Source organism: Macaca fascicularis, chromosome 13 (genome assembly GCF_037993035.2).
Source record: "Macaca fascicularis isolate 582-1 chromosome 13, T2T-MFA8v1.1".
Lineage (NCBI taxonomy): Eukaryota > Metazoa > Chordata > Mammalia > Primates > Cercopithecidae > Macaca > Macaca fascicularis.
In genome coordinates this window covers 104,320,960-104,342,822 of record NC_088387.1, presented here as the reverse complement: position 1 = coordinate 104,342,822, position 21,863 = coordinate 104,320,960, and the positions used below count along the sequence as shown (strand labels likewise).

Here is a 21,863-nt window from a genome sequence, read left to right as displayed (position 1 = left end):
AGCTTTCCCATGACAGACCTCTATATGTGCATGATTCCAAGCAACCTGGCTCAGTTGGAGATGTGATGGAGTATTTGCAGCAGGGCTAGGGGCCCCTCTTGTGGCAAAGTCCAGGTTTTTCCTGTTTCTGTTTGAAAAGCTATCGTCTATGATTCTTTGCTTTTTACAAAAAGGACAGCTTTCTGGCTGCTTGGCTCACTAAATCACTCAGCCTTCTGAGCAGCTCTCTGCTTGGCGATGAGCTGTGTGAATTACAGAGATCCCTGGAGTTTCCAGAGAGTAGCAGTCACACTAAATACAGATCCAGAGGGAGTGAGTACAACTTTAATGTGATTGTACCAGTTGGTGGGAGTAAGAGAAGGGAAGGGAATAGAGGAAGGAAGTGGGAGAAGGTAGAAATACCGTTATATCAATCTTTTATTTTTGGAATACAGTTTTACATGTGTCTCATGCTTTATGGTTTCAAAAGACTTTTACATTTGTTATTTTATCCTCAAGGTGGGTTTATAATCTCCTTCTATAGATCAAGGCTTCACCTGCCCAAGGTCATGCACATAAGAAGAGGGAGCTCAGACACAAGTTTTCAGAATCCTAGTCTTTCCCTCTTTTTTGCTAGTTGCTGCTGATAATTCAGCATGAATAAGAGGACACAGTTTTTGTTTTGTTAAGTTCAACGTTTTAACGTTGCATTCAGTTTATGAATGCTCTGAAATAGAGCACCCTGGGACCCTGCAAACTTTCTGGACCTGTGTCATTGGTGTGCTGTCTGACTGTGGCCCATGATGTCAGAACATGTCAAGTGCAGAACAGACCTGGCAGCGAGTTTTCTTGCCTGCCTGTTTGGCCAGTGGGGCTTACACTTTACAGAAAGCCTTCTCAGTGGACTGGGCTGCACCACTTGGAAAGCTACTGGAGGTAATGGCTCCATGTAGGAGCCTCGCCATGCTCAGACAATGCTGTAAGAGAAGACTTTTACCTGGGAGGCGCCTGGTAGGAGGGTGGTAAGGAGGAGACATGGGTATAGATTGAGTTTAGGTTTCTAATTCTGTTTACATTTGCTTGGTTTTCCCATTTTGTATATCACCACATGGCATGACCAGAAACTGAATTTAGCATGACCTACTCTTTAAAAAAATTGAAATGAGCTTTCTTTTTAAATTTAATAGAACAAAAGAAAACTCTTAGAATAATGTTCCAAAAAGAAGGCAGTGTTAAATACTGAAAATGGTGTATTTTTTTCTTTGATGTAAGAGGATTAATATAGATTTTTGGACATGTACAAAACAAGAAGGAAAAACAAATCTGGGTTTTTATTTACTTTTATGAAATTGATACCAAAAAGCAGTTCTGTCCAGTAAGAAAAATTGGCTTGTATTATAATACTTTCATTACTTTTCTGAGCAAAGCAGGTGCATTATCAGAGACAGTCATGAGCTTGTGTGTATGTGTATGAGTCAGCCTTGAAAAGACACAATTTTGAGAATATTTTCTTAGGTGAGTTTGAGAGCATGAAGCAACAAGAGCAGGAAGTGGACCAAGAGGAGGCAAATAAGAGGTTAATGGCTTTGAAAAAGCTTTACAGGGTGCCAGTTGGAAGCAACTGAATCAATGGTAGTTTTTATTTTAAGCTGCCAGTGAGTATCTTGGATTTTTGACATATTTTTCTTCTTTTCAACCTTATAAACACCAAGAGGGACAAAGTGGTCAAATACTGTATATATAGTGTTCTCACCATGAGTGATTTGGGTTGATAGTAGGGAGGAAAATCAATACAGTGAAGCTAAGTTTAGCTTTAAGAAGAGAATGAAAATAGCAGTTGGGTCTTCTACTTTGTGGCCAATGCCACTGTACCCTCAGATGCGTCTCATTTGAGACCCCATGTGACTTCAGTGTGTGAACGTCAATGTCCTTACAGTATGGCTGACATAATATGCAAATGAGAACATCAGCCAGTCTCTACCTCCTCCCACTTAAAAAAAATCTTCAAATACTCATATTTGAGGCATCGTGAAAAGAATCTGCCCAGTAAAAGCTGGACAACGTTGGGCAAATTCTGAGCCTCAGATGTCCCCATTTGCAACACGGGAGTCTAAGGTCTACGACTTAGGGCTGTTAGAGAATTAAAGAAAATGATTCATTCATTCAGTTACATGTACTCATTGCCTGCTAGTGTCTATGTACTGCACCAGTTGTTGAGAATAAAAGAGTGAATAATAGTGTATATGAAAGCAGTTTCCACAGTGCATAGCCTGAAAAAAGATGCTTAGTACATTTTTCTTAAAACATTTTTAGTGGAGAATTTTAACATGTACAAAAATAAAATAGTATGTTAAACTCCTGTGTGCCTACCCGTCTCCTGCTGCAACAGTGATTAACTCATAGCCATCTTGTATGATCAGTGCTCCTGCCTTTCCATGTATTATTATGAAATCAATCCCCAATGTTGTGTAATTTTATCAATAAATATTTTAGTATGTATTTCCAAAAGATAAGGGTTTCCTTTTAAGAACATAATTATATTACTATTGGGACACTAAAAAATTAACAATAACTTTTTAATAATATCAAGTATCTAGTTGATTTTTGTACTAGTTCGGTCTCACATTGCTATAAAGCACTAAGTGAGACTGGGTAATTTATAAGTGAAAGAGGTTTAATTGATTAAGAGTTCTGAATGGCTGGGAAAGCCTCAGGAAACTTAAAATCATGGCGGAAGGCGAAGGGGAAGCAAGCACATCTTACCATGGTGAAGCAGGAGAGCGAGAGAGAGTGAAGTGGGAGATGCTACACATTTTCAAACAACCAGATCTTGTGAGAACTCACTAACAATCATGAAAAAAGCAAGGGGAAATCTGCCCCCATGATTCAGTCACCTCCCACCAGGCCCCTCCCTGACACTTGGGGATTATAGTTTGACATGAGATTTGGGTGGGGACACAGAGCCAGACCATATCAGTTTTCAAAAGTCCCTGATTTTCATGTGTGTGTGTGTATATATATATATATGAAAAAAATAAATATACATATGTATATATATTAAACATTTGGCTTGTTAGAATTAGGATCTATACAAAGTCTGTATATTGGCTTTGTATGCCTCTTATTTGATCTGTGTCATTTGTCCTGTAAGGTTTCCCAGTCTTGATTTTGCTGATTGCACCCCTTTGGTATTATTGAACATATTCCTCTAAAATATTTATTTTGTTTCAGTAAAATCTAGTTATTTTGTTACATTAGGCTTGATTAATGGGTTCAGATATTGTAACTCTGATCTCTGTTATGATTCCCCATCAGCTTTTTATCTGGATTTTATCAGCCATTGATGATCATTGCCTAGATCTATTATTTTATTATGAGTTACAAAATGGCAAGATTTTAATTCTATTATTTCTTTTTTTAATTATTATCTAGAATCCCTATTTATTTATTCACTTATTTTTATCATAATTTTAAAAATAATAAATAGAAATGGAGTCTCGGTGTGTTGCCAAGGCTGGTCTCAAACTCCTGGGCTCAAGTGATCCTCCTGCCTTGGCCACCCAAAGTGCTGGGATGGAATCCCTTTTTAAATGACAATATTATTGAGATATGCTTTGAATACAGCAAAAATCTACCTTTTAAAAAATGTGTTTAATGCAGTGGTTCTTGGTATATTCATGACTGTACAACTTTCCAATTCCAAGACATATTTATCACCCCCAAACGAAACCCAAATCCATTAATAGTACTCATCTCCCCTACCCTCAGCCCCCAGCAACCACTAACCTATTTTCTGTTTCTATAGTTTTGACTATTCTGGATATTTCCTATAAATGGAATCATACAATATATGATCTTTTATTGTCTTTTTTTTTAGTAGGCTTTTTTCATTAGCATAATGTTTTCAAAGTTGATCCAGGTTGTAGTCTATGTCAGAACTTCATTCCTTGGTGGACATTTAGATTATCTCCCCTTTTTGGCTATTATGAATAATGCTGCTATGAACATTACATACATTTTTTGTTTGAACATATGTTTTCGGTTCTCTTGGGACTATACCCAGGAATGGAATTGCTGGGTCATGTGGTAACTCTGTTTAACTTTTTGAGGAATGGGCCTAAACTGTTTCTAAAATGGCTGTACTATTTTACATTACTTCCAGTGACACACAAAGGTTCCACTTTCTCCACATCCCTGCCAACACCTGATGTATCATAATACAACACTTGCATTATTATTAGTTTTTGACTGTAGCCATCATACTGGTATGAAGTGGTATCTCAGTGTAATTTTGATTCGCCTTTTCCTAATGTCTAATGATGTTGAGCATCTTTTCAAGTACGTTTTGGCCATTTATATGTTTTCATAGAAATGTCTATCAAAATTATTTGCCTAGTTTAAAGGAGTTTATTTGTCTTTTTATTATTGAGTTGTAAGAGTTCTTTATTCTGAGGCCGGGCGCGGTGGCTCACGCCTGTAATCCCAGCACTTTGGGAGGCCGAGACGGGCGGATCACGAGGTCAGGAGATCGAGACCATCCTGGCTAACACGGTGAAACCCTGTCTCTACTAAAAAGAAGTACAAAAAAACTAGCCGGGCGAGGTGGCGGGCGCCTGTAGTCCCAGCTACTCGGGAGGCTGAGGCGGGAGAATGGCGTAAACCCGGGAGGCGGAGCTTGCAGTGAGCGGAGATCCGGCCACTGCACTCCAGCCTGGGCGACAGAGCGAGACTCCCTCTCAAAAAAAAAAAAAAAAAAAAAAAAGAGTTCTTTATTCTGGATACTATATCCTTATCAGATATATGATTTGCAAATATTTTCTTCTATTTTGTGGGTTGTCTTTTTGTTTTCTTGATACTTGTCTTTTGACTTGATAGTGTCCTTTGAAGTGCATTTTACATTTTGATAAAGTCAATTTAACTATTTTTTCTTCATTTTACTGTAATTTTAGTGTTATAGCTAGGAAGTCATTCCCTACCTCAAGGTCATGAAAATTTATGTTAATATTTTCTTCTAAGAGTTTTATAATTTTAGCACCTACATTCAGGCCTTTGATATATTTAAAGTTAATTTTTATATATAGTGTGGGATACATATACAATTTAGGTTTTTTTTTTGCATGTGGCTATCCAGTTGTTCCAATACTATTTATCGAAAAGACTGTTCTTACCCCTGTTGAATTGTCTTGACACACTTGTCAAAAATCAATCAAAAAGCCCATATGGGCTTATTTTTCAGTTTATTGATTGGTTTTTGACAAGTGTGTTAAGAATCAATTTGTCAATTTCTGAAATTTTAGAATTTTAGAATCAATTTGTCAATTTCTGAATAAAGGCAGCTAGGATTTTTATAGGAATTGTATTTAATCTATGAATTAATTTAAAGGGTATTACCATTTAACAATCGCAAGTCTTTTAATCCATGAACATTGGGTGTCTTTCTATTCATTTATTTCTTCATTAATTTTTTCAACAACATTTTGTAGTATTCATTTTACAGGTTTATGCCACTTTTAAATTTATTTCTAAATATTTTATTTTTCTGGATGCTATTGAAAATGTGATTGTTTTCTTAATTTCATATTTGTATTTTCTTATTGCTAGTGTACAGAGATAGAGTTTTTTGTATATCAATCTAGTATCCTGCAAAATTGCTGAACTTATTTATTAGTTATAATTTTTTTTCGTATATATATTCCATAGGATTTTCTATATACAAGATCATATCATCTGCAAATAGAAGTAGTTTAACTTTTCCTTTTCAGTCTGGATGCATTTTCTTTCTTTTTCTTGCCTAATTTCCCTGACTAGAACTTCCAGTATGATGTTGAATAGAAGTGGTGGGATTGGACATTCATGTTTTGTTCCTCATCTTAAGAGAAATGCTTTTAGTCTTTTATCATTAAATATGTTTTTAGCTGTGGGTTTTTCATAGATGCTCTTTATCAAATTGGAGGAGTTCTGTTCTATTCTTAGTTTTTGAGTTTTTTTTTAAATCACAAAAGAGTGCTAGATTTTTTCAAATGCTTTTTCTGCATCTTTTGAGATGATAATGTCATTTTCATTATTTCTTTAGTATTTATATTACCTTGATTGATTTACATGTTAAGTTAACCTTAAATTCCTGAGATAAATCCCACTACTCATGGTATATAATTCTTTTTATATGTTGCTGGATTTGGTTTGCTGATGTTTTGTTGAGGATTTATTCATCTGTATTCATAAGGGATACTGGCCTGTAGTTTTCTTGTGATGTCTTTTTCTAATTTTGGTATTAGGATAATACTAGCTTCATAGAAGGAGCTGGGAAGTATGCCTTTCTCTTCTAATTTTTGGGAGGGTTTGTGAAAGATTGGTGGTAATTGTGGTAGAATTCACCAGCAAAGCTATCTGTACGTGAGCTTTCCATAAGAACATTTTTTAAATTGCAAATTCTGTATCTTTACTTGTTAATAAATAGGTTTATTCAGATTTCCTTTTTCTTCTTGAGTTAGTTTGTGTAGATCATGTCTTTCTAGTGTAAACTAAAAATAAAATTCTAAACCCTCCTGACTATCTGAATGGACCCCTCCTCTAGGCCAACGGCATTCCAAAATTAACCTGAAAAATGAGTTCAGACCATGATGAGAAGGAGAGGTCAGACATGCTTCATTATACCCTCCTCTTTTTTGAAATTCAGGAAAAGCTTACCAGCATTAACATCAACACAAACCTTAGGACTGATAGTGCAGTCTCTTTAATTCCGATAAGAAACATTTACCATCTATTCTCTCTGAAGTTGCTACCTGGAGGCTTCATCTGCATGATAAAACCTTGGTCTTCACAGCTGCTTATCTTAACCCAGACATTCCTATTGATTGTAAGTCTTTAGACAATGTATTGTTTTCACATTGCTATAAAGACATACCCAATACTGGGTAATTTATAAAGAAAAGAGATTTAATTGACTCACAGTTCCGCAGGGTTGGGGGAGTCTCAGGAAAATTACAATCATGGTGGAAGGGGAAGAGGCATGTCTTACATGGTGGCAGGCAAGAGAGAGTGGTGAGAGAAGAGAAAAGAGCCTCTTATCAAACCATCAGACCTTGTAAGAACTCACTCACTATCATGAGAACAGCATGGGAGAAACTGCCCCCATGATCCAGTTACCTCTTACCAGGTCTCTCCCTTGACACATGGGGATTACAATTCAAGGGTGGGGACAAAAAGCCAGACCATATCATTCTACCTCTGGCCCCTTCCAAATCTCATATCCTCATGTTTAAAACCAATCATGCCTTCCCAACAGTCCCCCAAAGTCTTAACTCATTTCAACATTAATTCAAAAGTCCAAGTCCAAAGTTTCATCTGAGACAAGGCAAGTCCTTCCAACTAGGAGCCTCTAAAATCAAAAGCAAGTTAGTTACTACCAAGATATAATGGAGGTACAGGCATTGGATAAATGCTCCCATTCCAAATGGGAGAAATTGGCCAAAACAAAGGATTGTTTTGGCCCCAAAACAAATTGGCCCCAAAGGGGTAAGTCTGAAACCCATCAGGGGAGCCATTAAATCTTAAAGCTCCTAAATGATCTCCTTTTACTCCATGTCTCCCATCTGGGTCACAGTAATGCAAGAGGTGAGCTCCCATGGTCTTGGGCAGCTCCACCCCTATGGCTTTGCAAGGTATAGCCCTCTTCCCAGCTGCTTTCATGGACTGGTGTTGAGTGTCTGTGGCTTTTCGAGGTGCATAGTGCAAGCTGTCAGTGGATCTACCATTCTGGGGTCAGGAGGACAGTAGGTGGTTCTCTTCTCACAGCTCCACTTGGCAGTGCCCCAGTGGGGACTCCATGTGATACTCTAACCCGACATTTCCTTTCTGCACTGCCCTAGCAGAGGTTCTCCATGAGGGCTTTGCCCTTGCAGCAAACTTCTGCCTGGACTTCCAGGCATTTCCATACATCCTCTGAAATCTAGGCAGAGGTTCCCAAACCTCAATTCTTACTTCTATCCACTCACAGGCCCAAGACTACGTGGAAGTCACCAAGGCTTGGGGCTTGCACCATCTGAAACCATGGTCTGAGCTTCATGGTCCCTTATAGCCATGACTGGAGCTGAAATGACTGGAATGCCAGGTGCCATGTCCCAAGGCTGCACAGAGCAGTGGGGCCCTGGGTCTAGCCCATGAAACCATTTTTCCTCCTAGGCTTCTAAGCCTGTGATGAAAGGGGCTGCCGCCAGGACCTCTGACATGCCCTGGAGAAATTTTCCCCATTGTCTTGGCAGTTAACATTCAGCTCCTGGTTACTTATGCAAATTTCTGCAGCCAGCTTGAATTTCTCCTCAGAAAATGGGTTTTTCTTTTCTATTGCATCATCAGGCTCCAAATTTCCCAAACCTTTATGCTCTGCTTCCCTTTTAAACAAAAGTTCCAATTTCAAATGATCTTTTGTGAATGAGTAAAATGGAATGTTTTTAAGAGCACCCAGGTCACATCTTGGATACTTTGTTGCTTAGAAATTTCTTCCACCAGATACCCTAAATCATCTCTCTCAAGTTCAAAGTTCTACAGATCTCTACAGCAGGGGGAAAATGCCACTACTGTCTTTGCTAAAGCATAGCAAGACTGAGTGTTTGTTCCAGGTCCCAATAAGTTTTTCATCTCCATCTGGGACCACTTCAGCCTGGGCTTATTGTCCATATCACTACCAGCATTTTGGCCAAAACCACTCAACAAATCTCTGGGAAGTTCCAAACTTTTCCACATCTTCCTGTCTTCTTTGGAATCCTCCAAACTGTTCCAGCCTCTGCCTGTTACCCAGTTCCAAAGTTGCTTCCACAGTTTGGGGTATCTTTGTAGGAGTACCCCAGTCTCTGTGGTACCAATTTACAGTATTATTCAATTTTCTTACTGCTATAAAGACATACACGAGACTGGGTAATTTATAAAGAAAAGGCGTTTAATTGACTCACAGTTCTGCAGAGCTGAGGAAGCCTCAGGAAACTTAAAATCCTGATAGAAGGGGAACAGGCATGTCTTACATGGCAGCAGATGAGAGATGAGCAAAGCGGGAAGAGCTCCTAATAAAACCATCAGATCTTGTGAGAACTCACTCACTATTACAAGAAGAGCATGGGGAAACCACCCCATGATCCAATCACCTCCCACCAGTTCTCTTTCTTGACACTTGGGGATCACAATTGGAGTTGAGATTTGGGTGGAGATACAAAGCCCAACCATATCAGACAATAACTTAACTCTCAACCAATTGCCAATCAGACAATCTTTGAATCTACCTATGGCCTGGAAGCTCCCCCACCTCAGCTACCAGTTTTCTGGGCTTTCTGGACAGAATCAATGTACATTTTACATATATTGATTGATTTCTTGTGTCTCCCTAAAATGTATATAGCCAAGTTGTAGGCCAACAACCTTGGGTACATGTTCTCAGGATATCCTGAGGGCTATGTCACAGGCTATTGGTCACTCGTATTTGGCTCAAAATAAATCTCTTTAAGTATTTTACAGAGTTTGACTCTTTTTGTCGACACTAGCAATTCGTACACTTCATCAAGGTTATCTAATGAAGTTAGATAGTATTCTAGGTTATCTAATGAAGTTAGAAGTTGTTCATAGTATTCCTTTATAGTTCTTTTCATTTTGTAAGGTCAATAGTGGTGTTGTTCTTTCATTGCTGATTTTGCTAATTTGAATCTTCTCTCATTTTTTTATTTTCCTTTGTTTTGTTTAAGTTTTGAGACAGAGTCTGACTCTGTCACTGAGGATGGAGTGTAGTAGTGCGATCTCAGCTCACTGCAGCCTCCCCGTCCTGGGTTCAAGTGATTCTCATGCCTCAGCCTCTCGTGTAGCTGAGACTAGACATGCATGACACCATGCCCAGCTAATTTTTGTATTTTTTGTAGAGATGGGGTTTTGCCATGTTCACCAGGCTGGTCTTGAACTCCTGGCCTCAAATGATCCATCTGTCTTGCCCTCTCAAAGTAATTTCAGTTTTTCTTGATTAGCCTCGTTAAAGATTTGTCAATTTTGTTGATTGCCTTAAATGACCAATGGCTTTGTTGATTTTTTTTCTGTTTTTAATTTTATTCTCCATTTATTTATTTGCATGTTAATCTTTATTATTTCCTTTCTTTTTTTTCAGAGGAGGAATTTGTTCTCTTGCAGACAACCTTGCCTTTCCATAAACATAAGGGGAAAGAGATTTTTTTCTGGCCTTTCTGCTCCCTTTGATGGTGTTACTGTCTGCCCACTTTTACAGACTAGAAAACACATCCTCTTTTGGCCTTTCTGCTTCCTTGTCCTTTTTTTTTTTTTCCAGTCAGTTACCGAATCCTGTAGATTCTATCTTATAAACTTCTTCTGAGTTTATCACTTCCTCTTTCTATGCATGCCACTGTGTGTGTCCATGTCCTTGCCACCCCTAACCTGTTCTATTGCAGCCCTGTCTTCTTGGGCCCAGCTTTTGCCCCATGCAGCTTTCATGCTGCTGTCATTGGTGGCTTTCTAAGTCACAGTCACAAACATAGCTATGTCCACTTGTTGATTAAGACCCTTTAGTGATCTTGCTGACAGAATAAAATCCAGATTCTTTGGACTGATGTAAAGGGTCCTTCACAATCTGGCTTCTGTCTACCCTTTGATGCCTCTGGTGGGAATGTCCTTTTCCTTTCAGTTTGGTGGTGTGTTAGTCTGTTCTCACACTGCTATAAAGAACTACCTGAGACTGGGTAATTTATAAAGATTTAATTGACTTACAGTTCTGCAGGATGTGCAGGAGGCATGACTGGGGAGCCCTCAGGAAATTTACAATCCTGGCAGCAGGCAAAAGGGAAGCCAGCATGTCTTACATGGCAGAGTAGGAGAGAGAGAGAGAGTGAAGGGGGAGATGCTACACACTTTGAAAGAACCAGGTCTCATGAGAACTCTATCACGAGATAGCACTTGGGGGATGATGCTAAGCCATTAGAAACCACCTCCATGATCCAGCCACCAGGCTCCACCTCCAACACATAGGATCACAATTCAACATGAGATTTAGGTGGGGACAGAGAGCCAAACCATATCAGGTGGACTCCACTTGAACCTTTGAGCTACATATTACCTCTGCTATGAAGCTTCTCCAGCTAAGGTCACTGCTTTTTTCTCAGTAATCCCAAAGATGCTTGACTGACCTCTCACATAGCATGCCTCACGTTGGATTATTAGATTATAAAAAGGAAGAAGGCGGGGGAAGTCTATGTAGTGGAGAGAACCTGGACTTTGGAATTAATTCAACCTGGGTTTAAATCTTCGCTCTACCATTTACCTATTATGTACCTAGAGAGTCTGAGAGCAGTACCCATTTTTCTATCCAGCTACCATATAGTGTTGGAAGGACTGAATGACATAATGTGTAAAGGCATCCAGTAGTATCAGGTGGGGACTCAGTATATGACAGTCTCCTTTTATTTGTATCATCTGTTCTGAGGAAGCATCATTGCATTGGGTGAGGATCAAAAGCTGTTATTTTCTCTCTGAGAAATGGACCTGGTGCATCCTGATTAGTGTCAGAACTAAAAACAGGCCATGTGCTCACCCAGTATAGACGATCTATGGAAAGATAATTATAGATTAGGGCCACATGGGGACTGTCTGTGAGGGGAAGGAGGAGATGGGGGTGGAGCGCGTTTGTGTCAGGAAACTGATAGTGCAATGACCATAAAGAGGTTTTCCCAAGTCAGGTGCTTTTCATGTGGATGTTCCTGAAACACCATCTCATGAAGTGTAATGATATCTTTAAGATATAAGGTACTTAAGCACAGGGAGATAATTATATCCTCTTGATTGTCCACATCCAAACATAGGGAGTAGGGCTTTCTCTTAAAGGAGTAAAACATTGATACGCAAAGGGAAACTCACATCCTTTGTAAGAGCTGAGCTGAGCCCCCTTTGATGTGTGCATTGGGGGCATGACCAAGCCCCAGGGATGGGAAGGGATGAGCTTCAAGCCTGGCAGCAACTAGCCTATCACATCTGAATTGAGTTTTCCCAAACATGAAGAGCCTGTGCTTGAATCTCTGGAGATGCTTATATTATGTAAGTGAGCTAAATTGCATTGTATTTTGGGGGGCAAGGTTGGGAAGTACAGTTTGAATGCTTAATGAACACAGAAATGGCAATTAGCGTTCATAAAAATTATATTGTCATCTTTTCTCTTTCCTAAAGAAAATGGGTTCCCAAAATCCTGAGGTTTTAGGGGGAAAATCTGTTTTGTGTTGATTTTCTTCTGATCATAATGCATAATAATGTATTCATTTTTATTGCATTTCCTGCTTTGCTTTTAATGTAGCCCATCATCCTGGAAAGGGCAGATTAAAAATAAGCTTGGCCGGGCACGGCAGGACAGAGTGCTAATATCATCTTGTGCTCTTTCCAGGTGCAGCCTGATCTTCCTCGTCTCCCTTGCCAGCCAGCACTCTGCCTCCTGTATCCACCATGGTGTTTGGTGAGTTTTTCCATCGCCCTGGACAGGACGAGGAACTTGTCAACCTGAATGTGGGGGGCTTTAAGCAGTCTGTTGACCAAAGCACCCTCCTGCGGTTTCCTCACACCAGACTGGGGAAGCTGCTTACTTGCCATTCTGAGGAGGCCATTCTGGAGCTGTGTGATGATTACAGTGTGGCTGATAAGGAATACTACTTTGATCGGAATCCCTCCTTGTTCAGATATGTTTTGAATTTTTATTACACGGGGAAGCTGCACGTCATGGAGGAGCTGTGCGTGTTCTCATTCTGCCAGGAGATCGAGTACTGGGGCATCAACGAGCTCTTCATTGATTCCTGCTGCAGCAATCGCTACCAGGAACGCAAAGAGGAAAACCACGAGAAGGACTGGGATCAGAAAAGCCATGACGTGAGTACCGACTCCTCGTTTGAAGAGTCGTCTCTGTTTGAGAAAGAGCTGGAGAAGTTTGACACACAGCGATTTGGTCAGCTCCGTAAGAAAATCTGGATCAGAATGGAGAACCCAGCACACTGCCTGTCTGCTAAGCTTATCGCTATCTCCTCCTTGAGCGTGGTGCTGGCCTCCATCGTGGCCATGTGCGTTCACAGCATGTCGGAGTTCCAGAATGAGGATGGAGAAGTGGATGATCCAGTGCTGGAAGGAGTGGAGATCGCGTGCATTGCCTGGTTCACCGGGGAGCTTGCCGTCCGGCTGGCTGCCGCTCCTTGTCAAAAGAAATTCTGGAAAAACCCTCTGAACATCATTGACTTTGTCTCCATTATTCCCTTCTATGCCACGTTGGCTGTAGACACCAAGGAGGAAGAGAGTGAGGATATTGAGAACATGGGCAAGGTGGTCCAGATCCTACGGCTTATGAGGATTTTCCGAATTCTAAAACTTGCCCGGCACTCAGTAGGACTTCGGTCTCTAGGTGCCACACTGAGGCACAGCTACCATGAAGTTGGACTTCTGCTTCTCTTCCTCTCTGTGGGCATTTCCATTTTTTCTGTGCTTATCTACTCTGTGGAGAAAGATGACCACACATCCAGCCTCACCAGCATCCCCATCTGCTGGTGGTGGGCCACCATCAGCATGACAACCGTGGGCTATGGAGACACCCACCCAGTCACCTTGGCGGGGAAGCTCATCGCCAGCACGTGCATCATCTGTGGCATTTTGGTGGTGGCCCTTCCCATCACCATCATCTTCAACAAGTTTTCCAAGTACTACCAGAAGCAAAAGGACATTGATGTGGACCAGTGCAGTGAGGATGTACCAGAGAAGTGTCATGAGCTACCTTACTTTAACATTAGGGATATTTATGCACAGCGGATGCATGCCTTCATTACCAGTCTCTCTTCTGTAGGCATTGTGGTGAGCGATCCCGACTCCACAGACGCTTCAAGCATTGAAGACAATGAGGACATTTGTAACACCACCTCCTTGGAGAATTGCACAGCAAAATGAGCAGGGGTGTTTGTGCCTGTTTCTCTTATCCTTTCCCGACATTAGGTTAACACAGCTTTATAAACCTCAATGGGTTCGTTAAAATCATTTAATTCTCAGGGTGTACCTTTCAGCCATAGTTGGACATTCATTGCTGAATTCTGAAATGATAGAATTGTCTTTATTTTTCTCTGTGAGGTCAATTAAATGCCTTGTTCTGAAATTTATTTTTTACGAGAGAGTTGTGATATGGTTTTGGAATATAAGACAAATGGCATTGGGTGGGGTTTGTGGCTACAGCTTATGCATCATTCTGTGTTTGTCATTTACTCACATTGAGCTAACTTTAAATTACTCATGAGTAGAATCAGAGGTCCAGCTGACTGAGACGACATGCATGTGAGATCCACAAAATGAGACAATGCATGTCAATCCATGCTCATGTTCTAAACATGGAAACTAGGAGCCTAATAAACTTCCTAATTCAGTATGGAGAATGTCTTGGTTGTGTGTTTTTATGTTGAGTAACTACATTTTAGTATGTTCAGGATTGGTTTGGAAGAAAAATGTTCTTTCTGGAGTACCAAGAGCCCTCCTTTCTTTACGTTTTGAATTTTGGGTATGTACCAAGCATATGCTCTTTTTTCAGTAGACTTGATGGGAGTTGGCAGATAGAAGAACATGTCCATGACTAAATTGTGCTGTCCAGCATAAACTGATTAAACATGTAGGTGTTTGGGACACCCTCCAAATAGGCATATATGAATGAAGCGTGTGCCCTTACAGATATTTCTTCAGTATATATTTTGAATTTTATAATAATGTATACTGCTAAGACAAAATCTCATTACCTAAAAAATGTTGCAGAGCAGAGTAAACCTACACATTCACAGGCAGGAATACTTTCAGTGAATGGAAGAAGGGAGAAATGTTGTACAAACACACAGATGTGATTCATTATGACCAGAGGAGTGAAACTTAAATCTCTGGAAAAAGCTATGCCAGCAGCTATAAAATGAGCCAACATTTTCCAATAGCCGTAGAGATGGTAATTTCTGCATCTCGTGTAGAAACTTCTCACAAGGAAAGAAGACATACCTATGCATTTTCAGACAGTGGCAGAGCAATTCTATCCCATGTGGAGAGAATTTAGCTAAAGTGTTAATTTTGGAGACGTGTGGAGACTCTCATGCATGCCACCAGGGGCTGGTTATGGGATTCTTTACCTGAAATCTTCCCAATGGAAGAGCCACGTGGATTTGTTATGTTTGTAGATGCATTTCATTGAAAGAAGGGCATTTTCAGATATAGGTAACTCTTTGACTCATCACTCCTCTTAATGTTTCTATGGCTTCTGAGATGGATATAACTAAACAGTGTTTATGGCCACTTTTAAATCTGGAGGTTTATTACATGCATGTGTGTTACCCCCTGCTCATTAAAAAAATCTTTTCTCCAAAATGCATTTTTGATATTGGAGTAACTATAGTTTTGAGGCACAGCAATAGAATTTGGGATCTTGTTTTATCAAAGATTTTCTAATTAGTGGTGAGGTAACTGAAGACTGCTTATGTAATAATAGTAACAGTAGTAATAGTAATAACAACAGCAGCAATAATAATGTAATAATAAGCTAACTGTATAATTGCATTTATTTATTACAACACCCCGGAAGAAAAGTTTGTTACTGTTCCCATTTTAAAATGGGAAACCAAGGTTTGCAGGGAAAGTGACTTGCATAAGTTCAAGGCATGAGGAAACTAAGGTTTGCAGGGAAAGTGGCTTGCGAAAGTTCAAGAGTCAGCAGTGGGCTTGGGCTCTGGACCCAGGAGGCTGACTCCAGGGCCTGTGCTTTTCACTGCCCCCTGCTCTGCCGTGTTAGGGAGTGGATTTAAGGAAACATCAGAACAGAGTGCATCTGAAGGGACAAAGAGCCACAAATGCTGTCAAACTTTGACTTTTTAAGGATGTGAGCTGAAAGGGGGAAATGCTGGCTTATGTATCTTTCCTTTCCTAATCCAGAAATCAGACACATTTGTTTACAGAGACAGTTTTCTAGAATGCCCCTTGAAGCTGGAACAGGCTCTGAGGATCCGTCCTTGAGGACACTGCATGGCAGACAAAGCATAAACTGTGGCTCTGTAAGAGCCTAGAAATGTCTCTTCGCTGGTGAGAGCAAGTAGATTAAGGGGAGCTTTGATAGTTGGACCTGTGTAGGAACTGGGTTTCTGCCTGTGTCTCATATTAATTGCTGGAGAGCGGCTTGCTATGTGGCATGAGTGGCGATGGTGGCTTCCCTCTGGGCTTGGCCAGCTGCAAACCCTTCCCTCAACTCCTTCTCAGCCCAATCCCTGCCATACTCTTCAGTTAGAATCCCTGCCACATCCCTAGGCCTCCATGCCACAAATTGCAGCGCCTTGTTGTGTTTATTTTAGCCTCTCTGAGTTTCCCCACTATCCACAAAGGGCTCCTCTTCTTCATTCCCACATGGTGACATGCTGGGTTCCTTCTTTCTCCAAGGCTTGAGTCAGTGGCTGAACACGCACTTGCAGGGATGCTGGCTGGGGACTGAGGCACTGCCTGTTTCTGTGTTGACTGGTCCTGGGTATCAGGGTTCATTTGTGGGAGACCCGACCACTTGAGGAGTTTTATCCTGCAATTCTTTCCAGTTCTTTCTTCTTGTCCTGCGACCGCTTTTTCTCCTTCCAGTTCCTCAGATCTGTTTTCATCCACAGCAGTTCTTTATGGAGGTTTGGAAGGCCATTGACTCCCCAGGCACCTGTCCCACCTGAGTCGATTTTCTCTTTCCCATTCCCTCTGCCCTGGAGATTGTTTCAACTTCCGCTTGTTTTCATTCAGCATTTCCTGAGCGCTTGCTCTGATGTATGTTCAGGGCAGCCTCCGGGAATAGCAGACTGAGACTCCATCCTTATCCTCTGGGGGCCTTCAGGCCAACAGGAAACAGGGGTCAATTGACTCACCTCTTTCTCTCTCTGTTTGGAGAGAGAGAGCAAAGAGAGAAGAGGCTTCCTGGAGGAGGTGACACCTGAGCTGTTTGGGGCACTAGTCTCTGAGTCTGGTGATCTGGTGAGTTCAGTTTGATGTTAGAGATAAAACCTTCACTGATACTGAGCAGGCGGAGTCTGTTGCCTCCCAGATCCCACTTTCCAGCCATATACACTACTAATCTCTGCCTCTGGGGCTTCTCTTTTCTCCCCTTTTGCTGACCACCCTACTTCCGTTAAAAGATCTTTCACCTTTAGATGTACTGATCTCTCTCTCTCTCTCTTTTTTTTTTTTTCCCTGTAGAGGTTTAAATATGCAGATATAGGTAACTTTGTGACTTTACTTGCTCTTCCTGTGTTTTTTTTTATTGTTTGTTTTTGGTCCTCAATTGCTTGTGTACATGCCTGAAATCTCCCTCAAGTGTTTATTTTGTATTTAACTCAGAGTTTTAGGGGCACTTGCTATTGTTTCTGTCTGGATAGTTATGGTGGACCCTTGTCTTGGGGCTTCTATGCTGTTAGACTGCTGTTCTGTTTTATAGAGGCTGATTAATGTTGCTGGAGAATCTGTAACTAATGTTCAGAAATGGGTAATTTGTACCATATGGAACTGCCAATATCTATCACTTTTTGATTGAGAATAACAGCAGTTTCAATATGGTTCAATTTATTGTTAAAGGTTTGCTTCATGTTAGCACAAAGGTATTTCTCAAGTTCTTAGACAAGCTTGTAACAGGTCCTATCTACTACATGTCCATGTCTGGTTTAAGGAAGAAGTGGGCACCAGGATGCCTGGGGATTTACGACTAGCACCAGGGTGTGCTGGCTGGGTGAGTAGGAGATGGGGGAGAACCTCTCTGAGCTTGTTTTCTTAGATTTGAGATGAATATATTAATTGCTGGAATTTTTTTTTTTTTTTGAGACGGGTTCTCGCTTTGTCACCCAGGCTGGAGTGCAGTGGCCAGATCTCAGTTCACTGCAAGCTCTGCCTCCCGGGTTCACGCCATTCTCCTGCCTCAGCCTCCCGCGTAGCTGGGACTACAGGCGCCCGCCACCATGCCTGGCAATTTTTTGTATTTTTAGTAGAGACAGGGTTTCACCGTGTTAGCTAGGGTGGTCTCAATCTCCTGACCTCACCATCCGCCCATCTCAGCCTCCCAAAGTGCTGGGATTATAGGCGTGAGCCACCGTGCCCAGCCCAATTGCTGGAATTCTTTATATCCCTGACACTTGTATAATTTGCTTTGTTACTGCAAAATGGCTAGTTCCCTTCTAACTTGGCTTTCATTATAAATGTGCATAGCAAAAACCGATTTAAACTACTTTCTGATTTTTCTTATCTTCTCAGTAGAATCCTAACCAATGAGGTTTTACTTCCTGTTGTTGATGGCCCAAGGGATTGACTACCTTAAAACTTAGGCTATTAAAAACATTTGCAAAGATCATTTATTTCCCTGTGTCTGGTGGCGAGGAGTGAAGGCCCCTAAAATGCTGGAATGATATTGGGTGAAAACCTCTTGAACTTCAAAAAGTGCATGATTTTCGTTTGCTTTTAAATCACCTGGTGGCTTAACTTTGTTCATTTTCAGCATCTGCTGCTTTGTCCTTCTCAGGAAGAATGCCAAAGCATTTAAGAACACAGGAAAAAGAGGAGGGGTGAGCTGAGAGAGAGAAAACTCACAGGTCCTTGATGTCTAAGCACTGCTTAAAGCTATGGAATGTGACAGTCTGGCCCCCCTCCCATTTTATAGATGAGGAAAAGGAATGACTTACCTAAGTAAGGCATGTGATATAGTTTGGATCTGTGTCCCGGCTCAAATCTCATGTTTAATTGTAATCCTCAATGCTGGAGGCAGGGCCTGGAGGGAGGTGTTTGGATCAGGGGATTGGATCTCACATGCCTTGGTGCTGCCTTTATGATAGTTCTTGCAAGATCTGGTCATTTAAAAGCATGTGGCACCGCCCCCTGCACTGCCTTGCTTGCTCCTGCCTTTGCCATGTGATGTGTCCATTCCTGCTTTGCTTTCTGCCTTGACTGTAAGCTTCCTGAGGCCTCCCTAGAAGCCAAGCAGATGCCAGGACTATGCTTCCTGTAAAGCCTGCAGAACTGTGAGCCAATTAAACATCCTTTCTTTATAAATTACTCAGTCTCAGACATTTCTTTACAGCAGTGCAAGAATGGCCTAATACAGTATGCCATGCAGCAACAGAGACCAAATCCAGACTAGAATACAGACACAGCACTCTCCCTCCCTCCCTCCCTGCCCCCTTCTTATCGCCTCCCTTTTGCCTCCCCTCCCCTTCCTCCTCTCCCTGTCCTCCCCTCCCCTGCCTCCCCATCTCCCCTTGGCTCCCCTCCTCTTTGATGCCCTCCTTTCCTTTCTCCCTCCCTCTCCTCCTTGCTTTTATTATAAAAGAGTGTAAATATATACAGCAGTTGCAAGAATAGTACCATATACTTTCCTGTGACCATCACCAGCTTCAACAGCTATCAACTCCTGAGAAACTTGTTTCATCTCTGTGACTCATTTCCTCTTCTCCCCAGTTTATTTTGAAGCAAGTCTCAATCATATCATTTAATCCATAAATACTTCACAAAGTATCTTTAAAAGAGCAGTCTTTTTCTAAACATGATTGCAATGCCATTAGTAAAACTAAAAATTAATGATGACTCCTTAATGCGATGAAATAGCCAGACTTAGTATTGTCTAACCATCACTTTCTAGTTACATGGCATTTCTGAACACCTGGTTTGAGTAGGAATTTCTACAAATGTTATGCTGAAGAGTCACAGGAATGTAGTGAGCCTCAAAAAGTAATTGAAATGATGTCTGCTTAGATTCTCAACATATTCTCAGTTTTTCAAGACCTCCAGAGGCTGAGAGAACACACCTTACCCCTTACATTTGACTTAAATGTTGCTAATGGCAGTTTCAAGTCCATTTGTCCTTATTTCACACTTACTGAAGGTAGAACCAATTACTAACTGCCCTCTGAATAATCAATGTCTTGAGTTCTTCAAGTTATTCGGTTTCCATTTAGAGCTCCCTTCTGCTGCTGTAAAGAATCCCTGTTTTTAAACTTTTACACAGTTTTTTTTTTTCCAGGAAAGTAGGAGAAGAAAGAGAAAATATTTATTAGGTGCTACCCAATTTGATCAACATCCAAGTGTGGTAGGTGTTTTAGTAGAGAGCTTAAATGACTTTCATAAGAGTATTAGTTTCAGATGGCTGCTGTGACAAATTATCACAAACTTAGTTGCTGAAAAGATGAAAAATTTACCTTCTTCCAGTTCTGGAGGCCAGAAGTTTGAACTGAATCTTAGGAGCTAAACCTAAGGAGTTGGTAGGGCTGGTTCTGGCTGGAGGCTTTGGGGGTAGAATCTGGACCTTGCCTCTTCTAGCTTATGATGGCTGCTGGCACTCCTTGGCTTGTAGCCACATCATTCCAATCTCTGCCTCCACAGTCTCATTGCCTTCTCTTCTGTGTCACATCTTCGTCTGCCTCTCTTATAAGGACACTTGTGATTACATTTAGGCCCCACTGGATAATCCAGGGTACTCTTCCCACATTAAGATCCTCAATTTAATCACATCCTCAAAGTCATTTGTTGATATAACATTCACAGTTTCCAGGGATTACAACATGAATGTCTTCAGGGGCCATTATTCAGCCTACTGCACCAAAGTTACACAGCTACAAGGTTTAATGTTAATGTACCAATGTATTACAACTTACTGGTTGGGAAAAAGGGACAGTGGACAGAAGCATGCCTTTTTGCATCAAACTTAAGTTCTAATCCTAGTTTTGTCTGTGATCATGGGCAAGCACTTTAACCTCTCTGAGCCTCAGTCTTCTCATCTGTGTATGGGGATGATATCAGTCTTCTCATAGGGCTAGTGTAAGGATGAAATTGGCTAATCTATATAAAGTATCTGGTGCAGTGCCTGGCATATAGTACACATTCCATAAATGAGCTCCCATATTATTATAATGCAAGACCCCCTTTGGCTTATCTTATGTGGTACCCATGCAGAACCAGGTATTTTCTGTTTGCAATATATTAATGAAACCAAAAACAATTCGATGTCAAAACATTTACAGTAGTGAATAGAAGGGTAATTTATGAAGTATTATTGTGTGAAAAGACGATGAGAATTTTGAATTAAGAAATAAAAATCTAAAATAGCAGAATCATAGAACATATTGGAGCAACTTTTAAGTGAAATTTGTAAAGGTTTTTGCAAAACAAAAAATGTCACTGATTGGCAAGGGATTTGAAGATGAGAAGGAGCACTGGGTCTGGAGTTGGAATACTTTCTTCTTTTTTTTTTTTTTTTGAGACAGAGTCTCGCTCTGTCACCCAGGCTGGAGTGCAGTGGCGTCATCTCAGCTCACTACAACCTCTGCCTCCCAGGTTCAAGTGATTCTTGTGCCTCAGCCTCCCAAAGTAGCTGAGATTACAGGTGCACACCACCACACTGGCTAATTTTTGTATTTTTAGTAGAGATGGGGTTTCACCTTGTTGGCCAAGCTGGTCTTGAACTCCTGGCCTCAAGTGATCTGCCTGCCTCAGCCTCCCAAAGTGCTGAGATTACAGGTGTGAGCCACTGGACCCAGCCGAGAATACCTGTTTGTGTTCCAGATCTGTTTATTTCTCTCTAGCTGGGCATGGGGAAACTACTTACCTTAGCTTTCTAAGCTTCAGTGTCTTAATGTATGAAAAGGAAAGAACAAGATCATGGCTGTAAATATGTAAAAATTATTCAAGTATGTCCCATAAACACTTCATAGTAAGGAGCCATCGGGGTCCCTCTTCCCTGATGAGAAAGATGAAGAGGTGAAGCAACTACATGTGTGTCCACGATGGACTTTATTACATCATTAAAAAAAAATCAATGAGCAGAACATTTGTTTCCTGAAGCATTGTGTAGCTTTATTTGAAGATAACTT

At 40.9% G+C, this 21,863-nt stretch overlaps 1 protein-coding gene across 7 annotated transcripts in view; it reads left to right on the top strand.

Annotated features, from left to right (window-relative positions):
• Window positions 1–14,399, top strand: part of KCNS3 (potassium voltage-gated channel modifier subfamily S member 3) — a 55,782-nt gene extending 41,383 nt beyond the window's left edge. For all 7 annotated transcript variants that reach the window (XM_005576492.5, XM_005576491.5, XM_045369740.3 and 4 more), the window contains one exon: window positions 12,392–14,399. In XM_005576492.5, the coding sequence (XP_005576549.3) occupies window positions 12,451–13,926 (1,476 nt within the window). In that variant the 5' untranslated portion in view covers window positions 12,392–12,450 and the 3' untranslated portion in view covers window positions 13,927–14,399. The remainder of the gene's footprint in view (window positions 1–12,391) is intronic.
• Window positions 14,400–21,863: the final 7,464 nt, after the last annotated feature.